At 63.5% G+C, this 12,039-nt stretch overlaps 2 protein-coding genes across 2 annotated transcripts in view; one reads left to right on the forward strand and one right to left on the reverse strand.

Annotated features, from left to right (window-relative positions):
- The window catches only part of TMIE (transmembrane inner ear), a 9,521-nt gene extending 1,387 nt beyond the window's left edge, over nt 1-8,134 (forward strand). The window contains exons 2-4 of the mRNA XM_014540498.1: nt 3,374-3,555; nt 6,497-6,646; nt 6,894-8,134. Coding sequence (XP_014395984.1) covers nt 3,374-3,555; nt 6,497-6,646; nt 6,894-6,982 — 421 coding nt within the window. The 3' untranslated portion in view covers nt 6,983-8,134. The remainder of the gene's footprint in view (nt 1-3,373; nt 3,556-6,496; nt 6,647-6,893) is intronic.
- A 76-nt stretch (nt 8,135-8,210) lies between these two features.
- PRSS50 (protease, serine, 50) overlaps nt 8,211-12,039 on the reverse strand; it is a 4,440-nt gene continuing 611 nt past the window's right edge. Inside the window, exons 2-5 of the mRNA XM_014540518.1 lie at nt 11,801-11,963; nt 10,608-10,891; nt 9,183-9,349; nt 8,211-8,800 (exon numbers count right to left, since the gene is read on the reverse strand). Coding sequence (XP_014396004.1) covers nt 8,570-8,800; nt 9,183-9,349; nt 10,608-10,891; nt 11,801-11,892 — 774 coding nt within the window. The 5' untranslated portion in view covers nt 11,893-11,963 and the 3' untranslated portion in view covers nt 8,211-8,569. The remainder of the gene's footprint in view (nt 8,801-9,182; nt 9,350-10,607; nt 10,892-11,800; nt 11,964-12,039) is intronic.

The following is a 12,039-nucleotide window of genomic DNA, read 5'->3' on the forward strand; positions in this document are numbered from 1 at the left end:
TCCAGGCAGGGGGTGGGTGCCTTTCTGGCTGGAGCTGCCCTCCTGTCCTCTTGCCCCGGGGAGGCCTGGCTTCATGGGTGACCCAGCCCGGCCCCGCCGCTTCCAGGCTGCGGGGAGACAGCCCCCAATCCAAGGTCCCTGGTCCCCTGATTTCAGGGGCGTTCCGTCTGATGGGGGGGACTCACTCTGCCCTGATCTTGGGGATCCCGGTCTGATGGGGGTACAGCGTGTCCGATCTGCTGGGGTCCCTCAGCTCCTCTCCTCCAGTGTTCCGTCTAGAGGGCCTGGGGAGAGGGGGTGCCTAGTCCTTGGTTGCAGTGACCACTAGTCTGATGGGGGGTCTAGTCCCTGATTTTGGGGTTGTTGGAGAAAACAGCGTCTGCCACCCAAGGTCCTCCAGGGTCGGCCTCGCTGGGGAAGGAGGTGAGGAAATTGCATTCCAAGCTGGAGGCTGGGACAGGCGGTGATGGGCTGCATTTGCCCTGGAGGGAAGGGCGGCGGTGGGCCCGGCCTTAGGGTCTGTCTTGGTCCTTGCGATGGGGGGTGGGGAGCCAGCCAGGGTTTGTAGAGGGGAGAACCGCGCTGAGTCCTGGTTTGGACAGAAGAGAATACAGTGGAAAAGGGGCATGTAGTTGGGAGAACTGGGAGGAGCTGCTGAGACACCCAGGAAGAGGTGAGGAAGATGGCTGGTCAGTGGGCCAGGAGCCTGGCTGGGGCCAGGAAGGGCTGGGCTGGCGGGGCGGGGCAGGGTGGGGGCCATCTGCAGCCTCCCAGCCCCTCTGTGCCCATTGCTGTGAGCCTGGAAGGGGTGCCAAAGAGGCAGACCAGACCCAGAATTCTGGAGCATGAGGTCAGGAAGCAGGGCCAGCGAGCCGAGTGTAGAGAAGGCAGGGAAGCTCCCAGGAAGCCCTGGAGTGGCAGGTGCTAGGGGACGGGACGGGAGAAGGAGGGCAGAGCCTTGTCCTGGGGTCAGAGGGCACAGCCCTGATGTGAAGGGTCTGGGGGACATGGGTGGGGACAGAGCCTTGCCGCCCAATGCTAGCCGTCCCTGCTGCTGACCAGGGAGGGTAGTCAGAGGGCTGGGCTGGAGTTGGATGTCAGCTCCGGTGTCCCTGTAAGGGGAGCCAGGCTGGCTTGAGCTGTGGCTTGGGCACATCACTGGCTGCCCTGAGGCCTCAGATGCAGAAACTGAGCTGGCCTGGGTACCAGAGATGGGGGGGGAGGGCGGGGGACGATGCAGGGCGAATCAGCTCTGGGCCAAGGACTCCTCCCTGGCCCCTGGGAGCACGACTCCTCCCAGCTCATTAAGGGAAATTGCATTTGGAGTCCATCTACCTGCCATCTGCCTACAGACTATGTAAGGGCCTGGCTGAGCCTGGGGGATCCAGGGAAGCACCAGAAAGATGGGCAGGGCCAGGGCCCATGGCACCACCCACCCCAGCCCTACAGCCTCACCACGACAGGCTGTGAGGCTCAGATGGAGGTGGAGCCTCCACGCTCGAGTTCAGACCCCCAGCAGTGCCCACCACAGGAGACAGCAGATTGCTCCTGTCACCCTCCACCCAAGACCCGCCACTGCCCAGCCCTGGCCCTGACACTGCCCACATGTACTCCAACCACAAGTGTGCCCTGTACCCACAAATGTGTGCTCAGCCCCATGTGTGCCCCACCCCCCACAGGTACCCTGACCCCACAGATATGTGGTACCTACCCCAGTTCACCCTGGTTATGAGAAAAGAGCCAGGGAATCGGGTACGAATCCCTCACAAAGACCCTCTGGCTTCCCGGGACAGGCTGCTGAAGGTGCTCAGTGGAGGAGGAGGAGGAGTAGGAGGAGGAGGAGGAAGTGCCTGGCTCGTGGGAGGACCCAATCCCTGCTTACGGCCCAGGGAAAGGCTGATGGACGGTGGCCTGCGGGCTGCCTTTCCTCCCAGACAGCCAGGGACTCCTCAGGCCTGTCCTTGTTTGGTTCATCGGAGGACGACATGGTGCACAGATGGCCCAGGGTCCTCCCTCCTAAGCACTAACTCCCATCCACACCCTCAGCCAAGCGTGGGGACAGCGGTCATATCCCTGTCAGCCCCGCAGATCAGGGACAGGTCAGGCTCAGACCCTCCCAGAGCCGGCCTGGCCCACCCAGACCCCAGAGCAAGGCCATGTACCCTTAGAACCCCAGGGCAGGGCCCTGTCCCCTCAGTGTCCATTCAGTCCTTCAGGGCAACATCTGTCCATGCAGTCCTCCAAGGCAGGGCCATGTCCCCTACACCCCCCAGGAAAGGGCCATGCTCCCCTCAAGCCCCCAGGGAGCACGCGGCCCACTGGGAAGGTGGGAGGCAGCTGGCTCTGCTCTGCTTGGCTGACTTGCTCCCACCGGACTTACATGGTTCGGCCCCCAGGTGTCGCTGCCGTACTGTGGACAAATGATCTCTCAGGTCCTGTCCTGAAAGGCCTGGTCCTAGCCCTGGTCATTGGAAGTGATTCTGGTGGGCGAGGTGACTGCGAGGCCGGGCGCAGTCACGGGCTCCACACCCTACCCCACAATGGCGGGGGGGGGGGGGGGGGGCAGCACAGGATAGCGAAGTCCCCAGGGTAGTACAGTCCTCGCCTTGTCTCTGGCCTTGGTCCGGAGTCCCCGTCTGCCTGTGGGGGCCCAGGACTGGAGGAGGAGGAGAGACCCACAGGCTCCGAAGGGGCCTTGAACCAGACCGGGACGGGCTGTCCCATTTTGCCCTGTGGGCCTTGGTTTCCCCGAGCGCCGACCACCCTGGCACTCCAAGTCCTGGCCCCGTGGTTCTGGGACTCTGCTCTCTTGTGCTAAATCGGGAACTTCCCAAGGTCTAGGGCAGCTAACGGTGAGCCGCAAGGATTTTTAAAACATGCAACACTCGTGTTTAGTCAGGGGCACTGCCCTCTTTCCCCTTAGATCGGGGTGGGGAACGTCCAGCCCACAGGCGAGCAATCACTTGGTCTGGCTCTGCCAAGGCATCGGGGGTGAGTTAATTAAATGTTTGGCCAAATACAGCTAATTTTAAGTCGATGATTTTGTACGGCCCGCGAATGAGGTTTTAAATATCCAAATGGCCCTTGGCAGAAAAACGGTTCCCCACCCCTGCCTGAGATTGTCAACTAAAACAGTGACAGCAGCCCACACGACAGCCGTCCAGTGTGAATGAATCAAAATTATACCTGTTTTTTTGGTCAGATCAGCAAAATCATATTTCTCAGTTGCCGCGGGACTTTAGTAATTAGTGTATGTGCCATGGGACGAAGAAGGTTGAGAACCACTGTTTTGGGCAATGGCCGTGAATGTCCAAGACAATTGATTCCAGGCGATCATCCTGGGGTGCTGGGGCTAAGTCCTTGCTGAGACCAGGCTTCTCTCAGCCCAGTCCCAGCCCGGGCTCTGCCTGGCTCACTCCCCTCTCTCCCATCCGCAGCCCAGCACGGCCCCGCCCAAGCCCAAGCCGCCGCCGCTGACCAAGGAGACCGTGGTGTTCTGGGACATGCGCCTGTGGCACGTGGTGGGCATCTTCTCCCTCTTCGTGTTGTCCATCAGTGAGTAGCCGGCCCTGCCCTCCCCAGCACAGGGCGGTGGGGCACCACCCCGGGGGCTCGGAGCAGCAATTCCGAGCAATGCAGGCAGGCCAGGCGCCCGTGGGAGGCCTGCTGTGGTTCCTGGCACCTCCGCGGTCCACACAAAGTCCCTGTGGAGGGCGGACAGGCGGTGGTGACCTGAAGCATTCTGCCCAACCAAACGGGGAAGCAGCCACATGGCAATTAGGGTGATTACAGGGGCTCCGGGATCCAGGACGGGACGTGTCATTTTTCCCTATCGGGCCTCCTGATGCTTTTCCTGCGGTTCAGCCAACTTAAAGGGCCCACACCCAGGGGCCCCAGCAAGGCCACCCCCGCGTGGCCCAGATGCCCAGCAGATGTGTCTCCCAGGCTGCAAACCCTGCTTGTCAAATTCCATGGCCCCGCATGCCTCACACCCATCTCAATTAAAAGCAGGAGACCCCTTCCTGGGGGGCGGGGGGTGTTGCTTGACACAAAGTCGAAATAGAAATGGGCTGGACATGCTCCTTGTGGGGGGTCTAGTCTGGAGTTGGGGGAGGGGCAGAGAAATGCCAGCTGGTGGAGGAGGCCGCCATGGCAGAGCCTGAGGGAGGTTCCTACAGGCCAAAGGGCATGGGGGGCACATGGAGGCCCTCGGGGGGAGGGGTGGTGTGGGCAGAGGTCTCAGACAACCCTCCGGACCTTTCCCCGAGCGCCTGGGTCGGGTACGGCGGGCGGCATGCGGGTTCTAAGGGAGCTGTCCCGGGACGAGGTCCCCTGAGGCAGCGCCTACTGACAGCATAAGACACACCCAGACGTGGGGCTCCAAGGGGACGAGGACATCTGACTCGCATGTGCCTCTCCTGGCACCAGAAGTGCCCTCCCTGTGGGAAAATGTCCCCCACCCACCACTTCTTCACAGCCTGGGTGGGGCCAGGATCTGAGCAAGAGGCTGTGTGCGTTCCTAGCGGAGGCTGGGAACCAGGCCGGCTTCTGGGTGCAGGCCCCGCAGACAGACGGGGTCCACGGAGGGGAACAGGCCCCACCCTGCCAGGCGGGTGGGGGCCTCTGTCCTGCAGGGGCCACAGGAGGACCCAGGGGCAGCTCTGGGGCACACAGTGGCCTCTCCCGGGCTCTGCTCGGCCCCACGTGGTAGAGGTGCCTGTGGCCACACAAGAAAGTCGCGGTGCCGGGCCCAGAGGCACCTGGACATCAGCCACGCAGACCGACTCGGGCCCCTCACACCACCTCCTAGAAAAGGGTGAGGACGGCCCACAGGCCCGAGCAGCAGGGCAGCGCGGCTCCTCCAGGCTCGAGAGCAGGGGTGGCCCGAGTCCTGAGGAGGAAACAGCCTCCTGCTCCCCGTCTGCGTGAACCTGGGAGGCACAGCTGTTGCTGGGGCATCACCCCCAGACCCTGTGAAGAGGGACTGGGATTGGATGGGGTGCCTCTGGGAGGGGTCTCCTCCGGCCTGGGCCCTGGAACTCAATCGAAGGTCCTTTGTTTCTCTCCTCCCTTGAAGAGAAGCGGCCAGGCCCGGCCTGGAGCGAGGGGCAGTGTCTGAGCCCTGCCCTGGCCTCCACTGGCTGCCCTTTGTGCTCCCCCTGAAGCCCAGCCTCCCGGTCCGGAAGCAGCTCCCTCCCTCCCCCGAGGCTGGAGCCAACGTGGACAGCCCGAGTGGGCCTGGTCCGGAGGAGGGCCTGGGTGGCTGGAAGACGTGGCACAAGCCAGGAGGGTTGGGGCGAGGGACCGACCTTGGGCGCCGGGCACACACAGGGGTCTGGAGAAGACCAGGACCCAGCTCTCTGGGTCAGAACGGCCTCTGTCTGCTCAGGCCTACCCCACAGCAGAGGCCACTCCGACCCACTGGGGCCTCCTGCAGCCCCCCTCCCCACCCCCATCCATTCATTCAGGAGCCAGTCTTGTCCTCCGCAGCAAAGGCCTTGAGACTATCATTCACTCATTCATTCATTCTTTCCTTTCCTCTGCGATCGGGTGAGACTCAATGGGCCATGATATTTGGCCGAAGTTGCACAGGGCACCTCCAGAAGGTGCTCCTGCCCCGGCCACGTCGGTCGGATCCATCTTCCCCAAATACGCCCGCTTGTCCTGCCCGCCCGCCTGTCCCCAGGAGTCTGCCAAGAGGTCATGTCTGGTCATCGATGTATAATAGGAATTAGCTCCATCCCTCCCCTGAGGCTGGGCCCAAGGTGGTCAGACTGTGGGGGCCTCAGAAAAATAAACTCAGTTCAGCCAGGTCCGGCAGCCCTGCCCGCCATGCCCATCGCCAGGCAGGCCAGCGCCGTGCCCTGGCCACGGTGCCTGGGCATCGCCGCCCCCGCAGGAAACCCGCTCCCGGAATAACTCGGTCTGAGGTGAGCCCGGGGCAGGGCTGGGCCCTGGCGGCTCACAGCCAGGGGAAGCGCAGGCTGGTCCTCAGAGGGGAGGAGGTGCAGCTGCATCCTCCAGCGCTGACCCGACACACGGAGCCCAGGGGCCTGGGTGGAGGCACAGGGCACCTCCCGGAAGCCGTGGCCTGCGTCGTGGTGCAGCCATGTGCCCTGCCCTCCGGGGACTCTCAGTCTGTTCAGGAGGACCTCGGGACCAGGACCCTTGACAGGGCAGGTGCCAGATGGAAATATGAGGCCCCTGGTTCAAAAGGCATTAAGAATTTCACGACAGTGAGAGCAGAGCGCTAGCCCAAGCACCAGGCCCTTCTCGGGTGCCTGACGCACGTGGCCAGCCCCGGTCAGCAGAGCCCTTCAGAATCCCAGGGCCTGCGGGGTTTTGTCAATGCGAGCCTCGCCCTGGCCTGTTTGGCTCAGTGCATAGAGCGTCGGCCTTCGGACTGAAGGGTCCCTGGTTCGATTCCGGTCAAGGGCACGTGTCTGGGTTGTGGGCTCGATCCCCAGCAGGATGACTCTCTCTGTCCTCCCTCCAGTTATCACTCTGTGCTGTGTTTTCAACTGCCGTGTGCCACGGACTCGGAAGGAGATCGAAGCCCGGTACCTGCAGCGGAAGGCAGCCAAGATGTACACCGACAAGCTGGAGACAGTGCCGCCCCTCAACGAGCTCACGGAGGTGCCCGGAGGTGAGTGACCCTGCGGAGCCAGCCCGTGCCTCAGGCCTGCCCCCCAGTAGGTTCAGGGAGGGGACCCAGCTCCATCCCTGGGCACCAGAACACAGAAACTGGTCAGAGTGAGGCGGGTGGAACAAAGAGGTACTGTGCAGGTGGGAGAGGTGTGGAGGGAAGAAGGCAGTGAAGGGCTGGGTGTGGAGGCTGTGGGTGAGCCTTAGGGTGCTGTCTCACGCCTGCCGCATGCCCCTTTACCCCACAGATGACAAGAAGAAGAAGAAGAAGAAGGACAGTGTGGACACAGTGGCTATCAAGGTAGAGGAGGATGAGAAGAATGAAGCCAAGAAGTGAGGAGAGACACGAGGACAGCTTCCTGGCGGTGGCAGCTGGGGCTCAAGTCCTGGCTGGGGCCCAGGCATCCTGGACTCCACGCTCCTTCATGAGCCAATCAGGGGCTGGGACCAGACCGCAGGTGTCCTGCCTCCCAGCCTGGACTCTGCTCCTTTTACCATGTCCACGTGGCCGCTCAACAAAGCGGGTCTGGGGCCACTGTCCCTCTGCAGATCCAGAGCAGCCTCACACCCCCAGACACGCCTGTCTCACCCCTTTGGCCAGAAACAGCAGTGGTGCTAAAGGAGTGATACGCTGTGGGATCACTCCGGAAAGGCACGTGAACCGATGTGAACCGGACAATCAACCGGGCGCTGTGGCAGCAGGCAGTTCTCAGGCCTTGCTGGACAGCAATCCTGGGGCGAGGGGTCAGCCCAAACCTAGCAGGGGCTCTGGTCCAGCGAGGTGGGCAGAGGTGGCCAGAAGCAGGAGAACCCCCAGCCCAGCAGACTAAGCCCCTGGCAACAGGATGCACTTGGTTCACGCTCAGTGATGGAGCAGAGGATGCTGGGGGTCAGCACGAGGCCCGGCTCAGGGCTGGGCTGCAGCAGTCACGGGTGCAGGAGGCTGAAGCCGGGGGCCGGGGAGGAGGGAAGAAGGCTGCTACCTGGGCCCCTCTAGGAATCCAGGGAATATCTGAGAAGTCAGCGGGCCCTTGGGCTGCGCTGCTGTGGGGGAGGTGTCAGGGCCCCAGGGGATCACTGAGGGGACAGTTGGGGGTTGAGGCCGCCTCTTCTCCCACCCTCAACAACAGGCCCTCGGGATGAGGGATGCGGAGGGGCTTCCGAAGGGCAGCGAGCATCAGCCGGGCATCCACCGGGCCTGGGGACTAAGGAGATTCCAGAGGTTTCCGGGCCAGGGGGCCTGCAGAGATTAGTAAATAAAGCAGAGCGCCTTCCATCCCCGACCGATCTGGAGTGAAGGTGACAGCAGCAGAGGCCAGCTGACCTTCTCCAAGCCCGATTAGGGTGAGCTGGAGGGAGTCAGGTGACCAAGAGCAAAGGGCAGCTTTGGTTTCAACAGGCCTTCGAGGGTCTGAGCCCAGTGCTGGGTGTGTTCTAGCCACGGCCAGGAGCCGGGCTAAGGTCAAGAAGAGCCCGACTCCAATTAAATTAACAGAACGAATACCTTCAACTCCGGGCCCAAGAGCTGCCCCTCCCAGCCTCACGCAGTCCAGCAGCGCCAGCTTCGGCCTGGGCAGGGCATTCCAGGCCCTCCATCGCCTGACCCGATGTCATCCCTACACACACTCCCCCACCTTCTGCAGGAGCCACCCTCCCTCTGGACGGAGGCCGGTCCTGGGCTCTGCCCTTTCGGCGCCCGAGCCCCCACCCCACCCCATCTTGTTCAGCCGTCTCCCACCCGAGCAGCCCAGAGAGCAAGGGCCTCCAGGACCAGGAAGGAGGCTGCGTGAGGAAGAGAACTGTTTAATTGAGCACCTGTCTCGGCCCTGCCGGATGGGACAGGAGAGTGGACCTGTAGTGTCCTGGACCAGGACGATGAGGGGGCCTGGGGCCAGAGGGCGCCCCCAGAGATGGCCTGGGAGCATCAGCAGGCAGCAAGGAGGCTGAGGGGCAGCGACAGTGCCAGGAGCAGGGCCCTGGACGGGGCTGGCAGAGCCTGCCCGTTGATGCGCTTCCAGATCCAGTGTTGGTAGGTGGAGATGCGCAGGTAGATGGGCGGGGCCTCGTTCTGGCCGCAGCCGGGGCCCCAACTCACTATCCCCACCAGGAACCACGTGTCCTGCACAGGACAGGACAGGGGCTCCCCACTGGTCTCCTGTGGGAGGTGGGAGGACAGAAGGGTCAGGGAGGCCAGATGTGGCCCGAAGGAGAGGGGACCCAGCTCAGGGACGAGCAGGGTGCTTCACACAGATCTCCCCACACCCCTGAGTGTCACCGGCTGAGCAGGACCCAGGAGGCCTCCCACAGAGGGTGCATCTTCCTGCTCTCTGGGGTCAGTCCTCCATCCCCCGCTCCCTTTAACCCACCCTCCGTCTTCCCACCCCCCACTCTCCCACCTGACCTCATCTCTCTCCTCCATCCCATCTCCCTTCCCCATCTTCCTGCTCCATCGCCCTGCTCATTCCCTCCCCACTCCCCTCCTCTCCCTCCCCCTCTCGCCCTGGCCCAGGGCCTGGAGGGCAGGGGCAGGTGCTCACATAGCAGAAGTGCTTCCTGTCGGTGTCCTGCACACAGATCATCTGGGAGTTGATGACCCGAACCAGGGAGGGGATTTTGGAGAATCGGTGGTAGAAGTTCTCACACTGCTTGCTGTTCAGGGTCGTGACCTCCTTCTCCCGGATGGTCCGGAACTGCGGCCACGTGCCTGTGGACAGGCCCCCATTCGGGGGGCGGGGGGCTGCCACCTGCCTTGTCGCCCACCCGCTCGGCTCCTCGCCACGCCGCCAGCCTTTTCCGCTGGCCACACAGCAGCCAGGGAGGGGGGATCTCCAGGCTCAGCCCACCCGCCATCTCAGCCCGCCCTCCCCCAGCACCCCTTGAGAGGGACCCCGGGCAGGGCTCCCAGTCTGGCCTCACTGGACCTGGTTTACCTCCCGCAGAGTAAACCGGTTTACCATCCACTGAGTCCATCCTACGTCAGCAGCTTGGCTTCTGCCCTTCCTTCCACCCCAAGGCCCCCCTCAGAGGCTCCTCCCTGAGCTTGCCCAACGCCCCTCCCCCAGTCCCCAGCACAGCTCCCTCCCTCCCCTCCGCCTGTCAGTCCATAGCCTGAGACAGGGACTTCTGATCATCCCCAGCCATTGACAGCTGGGGCAGGGAAGACAAGAAAACCAGCCCCTCCCCTGGGCTGGAGCCCCGTGGCCATTTCAGACAAGCTGCTCTCGAGGCACCTCCAGTGGGAAAGGCTAAGGTGCCTGCAGGGAGAGGGCATTCCTGGGCTTGCAAGGAAATGGACCCTTGAAGGGCCGGGACAGCACTCCGCTCTGGGCCTTGCTCCCGAATTGGGATGACATGGGGCTGAGGACCCTGGGGGCCCCGAGTGACTCCCAGACTGTGGTGCCTTGGCCAGCCCTGTGGGGTCCTCGCCTGCTCCTCTCACCTCGACGTTCTGCTTCAAGGCACGGCCCCCCTGGAACTGTGCAAACAGCAGAGCCTACTCTGCATGCTCCTGCCTCGGGAAGCCCTGTCCACATGCCTGGCCTGGCTGAGTGCTCACGGGCATCGCTGCCCCCACGGCCTGAGGCCGCGGCGTGCTCACTGCCGAAACCCTCGACCACCTTGGATAGAGGAGCCCGACAGGGCCCAGCTGGCGTGGCTCAGTGGTTGAGCATCAATCTATGAACCAGGAGAAAAGGGTGCGATTCCCGGTCAGGCACTTGCCCAGGTTGCAGGCTCAATCCCCAGTGGGGGGCGTGCAGGGGGCAGCCGATTAATGATTCTCTCTCATCATTGATGTTTCTATCTCTCTTTCCCTCTCCTTTCCTTTCTGAAATCAATAAAAACATAAAATTTAAAAAAGCCCGACAGGAAGGTGGGAGCAGGGGGCTCCCGGGATGATGTCTCAGACCCAGCTGTGCCAGGCCCTCTCCCACGCCCCGCCCTGGTCTGGAGGTGCGACTCACCGTTCGCCCTGGGGAGCCCCCAGCCTGTCACGGTGCAGAGGGAGAAGTCCTTCACCCTGTAGTCCAGGCCGGGCAGGCAGATGGGCCAGACGTACTTGCTATAGTTGAGCGTTCTCTCGAGCTGCAGCAGGGCAATGTTGTTGGCCTGACCCACCCAGGACCAATAGCGATGGGCCCGGAACCGGCTGTTCAGGATGACCTGGTGCACCCGGACGTCGGCCGTAGTCTGAGCCCTCTGGTCAATCCAGGGGCTCCCCACCCGCACGGAGTAGGTGACATTTTCCCTAGGGAAGCGCCAGGGGAGCCTGCCATCAGCGCCAGGCACCCCGCCCCAGCCCTGACCCACTGCCACTCTCCGGGAAACCCAGGCAGGCCACCCACCGACTGCAGGCCCCTGAGCCTCTCCTCACAGCAGAGGTGAGCGGAGCCCTGCACACACAGCGTGGCCGTGTCCTCGCAACAACCCTTCATTTCCGTGGAGGGGAAGCCGAGGCTCAGAGAAACCCAGGGACCAGCTCAGGGCTACAAGCTGGAAGTGGCGGAGGTGGGACGTGGGCCGAGCGTTCTCTGGATTCTGTCCCGGCCGGTGATGCGCCCAGGAAGTGGCAGGCCCCCTGCACGGGCCCTGGCCTCGCCCTCGGGCCTCCTTCCCCAGCATGCCTCTGGAGTCTGTGTGGACCCTTAGGCCCGATCACAGGCCATCACGCTTCTGCACTGGCCAGCCCTCATGGCCAGCACAGGTGTCGCCTCGGGCCGCCCCCCGGGCACCAGCGCATGGGCATGCCCTCCCTCTTGTCCCCACACTAATGAGACGCCCCTGCGAGCACCTGAGGAAGTGGTGGGTCCTCTCTGGCCCCCAGTGCCCAGGCCAGGGCCTGGCTGCCAAGGAGTGTCAGGGCTGTTGGTCGATGAAGGAAGGAAGGAGTAAGGGAAGCAAGGTGTGTGCCACGAAAGAATTAGGGCCTTCTTTCTTGGAAGCGGGCTCAGGACCCAGGCTCCCGGGCGGGGGAGCCAGCGCTCTGCTCCCAGGAAAGACTGTAGAACTGAGCTCCGCCTGCTGGGAGCTGGGGTGAGGCTGGGCCTAGGACTGGGGGGCTCTGCCCGGCACAGCTGCCACGGAGGGGCCAGCAGGTGGGAGGACAGGGCCCACGTGGCTCCAAATGCCTTTCCCCGCCCACCAGACCCCGACTCACTGGGTCAGGCAGTGGGCCACGGTCAGCACCCACTGGGCGGCGATGAGGGCGCCTGCGCACACGTGTGTGCCGTTGGCCTGCACGCTGACCATCCATGGCCACCGCCGAGCGATGGCCTCTGGGTCCCTGAGGGTGGGGTCCTGCTCCTGGGATGCGCCGCAGGCTGAGGAGGAAGGCGAGCCTGATGAGGGGGGGACCCAACAGCCGCCTCCCAGGGCACCGCCCCACCCCCCAGCCCC

This window comes from Myotis brandtii, unplaced genomic scaffold (assembly GCF_000412655.1).
Source record: "Myotis brandtii unplaced genomic scaffold, ASM41265v1 scaffold246, whole genome shotgun sequence".
Lineage (NCBI taxonomy): Eukaryota > Metazoa > Chordata > Mammalia > Chiroptera > Vespertilionidae > Myotis > Myotis brandtii.